Source organism: Orycteropus afer, unplaced genomic scaffold, assembly GCF_000298275.1.
Source record: "Orycteropus afer afer isolate SDZICR_OR568_19922 unplaced genomic scaffold, OryAfe1.0 scaffold00723, whole genome shotgun sequence".
In the NCBI taxonomy this organism is placed as follows: Eukaryota; Metazoa; Chordata; class Mammalia; order Tubulidentata; family Orycteropodidae; genus Orycteropus; species Orycteropus afer.
The window spans coordinates 798,228-803,022 of record NW_006922310.1 but is presented as its reverse complement, the minus strand read 5'-3'; the positions used below and the strand labels follow the sequence as shown (position 1 = coordinate 803,022).

The 4,795-nt window shown below is 36.7% G+C and overlaps 1 protein-coding gene across 1 annotated transcript in view; it reads right to left on the bottom strand.

Moving 5' to 3' along the window:
• Positions 1 to 2,542: 2,542 nt before the first annotated feature.
• The window catches only part of LOC103211311 (cytochrome c oxidase subunit 7B, mitochondrial), a 5,048-nt gene continuing 2,795 nt past the window's right edge, over positions 2,543 to 4,795 (bottom strand). Inside the window, exons 2-3 of the mRNA XM_007957257.2 lie at positions 4,045 to 4,169; positions 2,543 to 2,620 (exon numbers count right to left, since the gene is read on the bottom strand). Of these exons, the coding sequence (XP_007955448.1) occupies positions 2,543 to 2,620; positions 4,045 to 4,169 (203 nt within the window). The remainder of the gene's footprint in view (positions 2,621 to 4,044; positions 4,170 to 4,795) is intronic.

Below are 4,795 nucleotides of genomic sequence, written 5' to 3'. Positions count from 1 at the left end.
ACTGCTTCATTTCTAGTAGTAGTCATGGTAGTTTTTAATTACTCATCAGACATGGTTAACTACAAAATTAAGCTAGAAGCTTGTTCAAAGATGCTATCACCAACAGCTTTTAATCACACAAAGCAACATATACTGCTGGCAAATGGACAGACAACATTCTAAAATGTTGTATTTCTTTTAACCTGTCAAAACAGCTGACAATTATAACTTATGTGACAGAGTGATACATATCATAATAAAAATTATCTCCAGTCTTTAGCATGCTGGGAGCTCTGGTGGCATAGTGCCTAAGGGATTTAACTGCTAACCAGAAGACTGGTGATTCAAACTCACCAGCCACTCCTCACAAGGAAGATTGGGCAATCTTCCTTAGAGGTACCACCTCGGAAACCCAAGGAGGGGTCACTATGAGTCCAATCAATGGCAATGAGTTTGACTTGGTTTTGGGTTTAGCATACTGGTAATTCATTGATGAAGTACAGGTATGCATTGCTTAACGTCCGCAATTGCCCTGTGAAATAGGACAAGTGATTTGGATGTTGTGAAAACACCTGGGGTTGCATGCACCAGAGCGTGCTAGCCCAGGGGCTGTTACGCAGTGTGCACAGAGTGCAGCTCCCACTGCAGAAGCCTCGGATGCTAGGCTGGTCCAATCCCATGTCACAGCCTTCTCTGCTAAGCCAGCTGCAGGGAAGGCCAGCTTGCCTATGAGAACCAACCCAGAGAGAGGAGGTGACAATGCAGGCCAAGAAGCCAGAGGGTGCCTGAGTCATGTCTGGAGCACCCAGGGGGCATACCTTTCCATCCACGCCCTAGGGACCAGCCAAACCAAATCCACTGCTGTGGAGTCATAGTGACCCTATAGGGCACGGTATAACTGCCCTATAGGGTTTTCAAGACTGCAAATCTTTACAGAAGCAGACTATATCTTTCTCCCACAGTCACTGGTGAGCTTGAAGTGCCAAACCTTTTTGATAAACAGCTGAGCATTTTAACCACTGCACCACCAGGGCTTCTTCCCTATGGGACCACAGTTGGCAAAATGCAAGGGACTAGACCCACCAGGTTATGGGAGCTGATCGGGACCAGAGTTGAGTCTGGGCCTGGGCTTCCATTGCCACAGACAGCTGGACAGAAGTGGGACTCCCAACCACAAGAGGATCTGGCTTCCTGACACTCAAGAGACCTGGGTGCCAGACACATACGTAGTCAGACGTTCCCCGAAAAGAAGTTAAGCAATGCATACTATCTAATGGAGACTTCCTTAAAGTCATGTTTATTTTACTTAATCACATCTCAGGGTTACATGCATTTGAGTACTTTAGTCTTATTTTGACTAACATTCTTCCTAAAAATGGGAATATTATAGTGTTCAAATACTACCAAATACTGGTACTACTATAATTACAAAGCTTGCAAACTACTTATTTGCAACGTCAAATTATTTTTCCTACTCAAACCACGAAATTACTTAAATGAGAAAGTAGGACATACTGCTGACAGCATACTTCTATTTCGTGTAATAGAGGTAAGCAAAAAAATTTATACAAATGTCAGGTTAAATATAAATCCTTATGTACATCAGGTAAATTTGGAGAATCCTAAAAGCCACTTACCTGATACCTTTGATAGGACCAGGTTAAGTGTATTTTACAAATCTTAAATTTAGCTAGTATAGATAGGTTTCTCAAGTGAAATTCCATTTTCTGCTTACTTGAGCACTATCAACATACTATGTTGCTGTTCCAACTCATAGCAACCCTACAGGATAAAGAAGTGCCAGAGTTTCTTAGGCTGAAATCTTTACAGGAACAGATTGCCAGGTCTTTTTCCTGCAGAGATGCTGGTGGGTTTGAACTCAGAATGCATAAAACCAAACACTGTCATAGATTATAGGCGAGATCACTGTTAGACAACTTGGAAATAAGGCTATTTGACACACCCTTCTTTTAGTAACATTTTGAATTTCTCTAACAAACCATATAAATAACCTAAAACTAAATAAATGTGCTAAGAGAGCCAAAGAGCTAGATAGTCTTCAGACAACATCCTAGTTCATTTTATAGGACCACTCTTCCATTGGGTCTGATGACACCCTAAGTTCTCTAGGCAGGAGGGGAAAGGATTTAGTAATACCAATATAAACAAAAATGAGAGGCAGAAAATAGTAGGTATAAGCAACATCTGGACACTAAATTTTTAGCTCAAAGATGATCACTTATTCATGAGTTCTAATTGCAGCTAAATATAAAGCTGATTCTCACATGATAGCCTAATTCTCCTTCAACACTTTATAGAGAAAGGCTATTTAAGAAGTTGTATATAGCCCATTTTGACTTTTAATATCAACACAAAGTTTAAAAAATGGTGATCAAGCTTGGTTTCATTTACATAAGAAACAAAGAAAATCTACAATAAAAGTTTCAAATGTACTTTATTTCTTCAATAATGCCATATTTTAACAGGTACACAGTGCTTCTACTTGGCATCAATTTTAAGTTGGTTTTGAAACAATTCAATATTACACCACCAGCTGGTTTGATTACTGATCTCTCCATTCCTTTGGAGTGACTCTGCCAACAGGGGATAGGTTCCATTCTATTCCAATTTGTGTTGCTGTCTGTAAGAATTAAAATGCTGTCAGTTACACGTTTAAACCAGAATCCATTCTTCCTTGAAGTCTATTTCTTAAAAATGACAAAGGTAATCAGCTCTATAGGTTAAAAACATACAGAAACTCACCTGGGGTATAATGTCTTCGATGTAGTCCCAACCTAACTGCTGTCCTAATTTAATATAGCCTTCTGTCCAATATAACATCTAAAGATAATGAAAATGTTCTGTATCTCTACTGTTAAAAACAGTAAACCAAACCAAACTCACTGCCATAGTCAATTCAACTCATAGCAACCCCCCCTTGGGTTTCTGAGGCAGTATCTCCATGGAAATAGATTGCCCAATCTTCTTTTCAGGGAGTGGCTGGTGTGTTTGAGCCACCAGCCTTCTGGTTAGCAGTCAAGTGCCTTAGGCATTATGCCACTAGAGCAATATATGGCTACTGAGCACTTGAAATGTGGCTAGTATAACTGAGGAAGTGAATTTTTATTTCTATGTAACTTAAATTAATTCTAATTTATACCTCACATTGCTATACTATCTTCTCAAAACATTGCTTCCCTCTACCATAGCTAGCTACATAATTGCCAAAAAGCCCTTTGTATCATCCCCTATTAAAAAGCACTTCCTCCAAATGTTCCTTTAAAGACAAATATGTTTATCTTTCTAATTAAATACTCACTAATTTTAATAGTTTATCAATTTTAGGAATATCAAGATAAGAATGAGAAAAGGTCTACTAAAGTGTGTTTAAGGTAAACTTATTTATTAAAACAAGCTTTTATAACTTCCTATCTCCTACTTTTAACCATTAAGTACAGTGATTATTAAGTAGATTGTTAAATGTAAGATGTAAAAACTGAACTATTGAAAGCAATTTACTTTATATCTCATCTATCAGGAATACTGATACTTAGTACTGAATGTACAATTTTAGAAGAAAAACTGGTAAGTGGAGTGTGCCTTGCACGGTGACCCAAGATGGTGAAAATCCTGGAAGCCACACAACAATAAATGATTGACAGAACTAAGTATGTTTAATATTAGAGAGAGGCCTCGGAAGACTTGATAGCAATTTTCTACTATCAGATGGCTGTTACATGAATGTGGGAACAGAGTTTCTGTGTTGCAGTGGAATGAGTACAACATAAGAGGAAGATTTTAATACAACATAAGATCCTTTTGACAGCTACACAATATGGAAATGGCTGCTCTGTGATCCAATGGGCAACTTTCTATTGGAAATGTTAAGAAATGAATGCTGAATGTTGAGGAAGAAATTTGTGCAGTAGGTGGGTGATCAGATTAGAGAATATCTATTTCTCCTAACTAAAAATGTGTGCTATTGTGTTAAGATATTTTTGTATATATAGTTCAAGTAAACATAAAAAACATCTAAAATGGAAATTACCAATGAATAATACTTACATATGTCCATACAGCAACACAGAAAATAGCTCCACTAGCTAATACAGCATTACCATATTTGTCATGGAAATCAGGTGCACGTTTCTGGTGGCTCTGCCTTGCCATTGTTTGCTGAATGCTTCGAACTTAAAAGAAAGATAAAAGAATACAGAAGCATAACGTTTAATTATCAGGAAACCAGAATATACAAGATTGATATTGCCAATCAGAAAACTAAGGAAGTTAACTTTATAGTGTTATGCAGTTCGAGATAATGTTATGACATTTTGTAGCTAAAAGCATCAAAAATAACATGACAATTATAAAACAAATATAGCAAAATGCTAACTGCAAAATCTAAGTGGTAGATCATACAATTCTTATATCTTTTCTCTATGTTTGAAAGTTTTCATAATATGTTGGGGGAAATGCAAAGCAGCAGTGACGTCAGTAACATTCACTTCAAATTAGTATTTGTATGACTTTTGGAACTTAGTTTCATTAACTTAAATAGTTATGTCTTAAATTTTCACTGAGGTTTAATCAACAACACTCAACAACTTAAAACATACAAGAGCAAATAAACTCAAAATGAACTTCAAACTTAAGCACACTAAATATTTATGACTTTAAAGGAAAAAAACTCTAAAAATTAGGGCAGTATTTATTTATCTTTTTAATTACTCATGAATAAAGCACCATGCTTTTTTAAAAAATGAAGTACATAAAAATGTATAAGATGCAGATTCCATCCTCAGGAAACTTCAGTCTC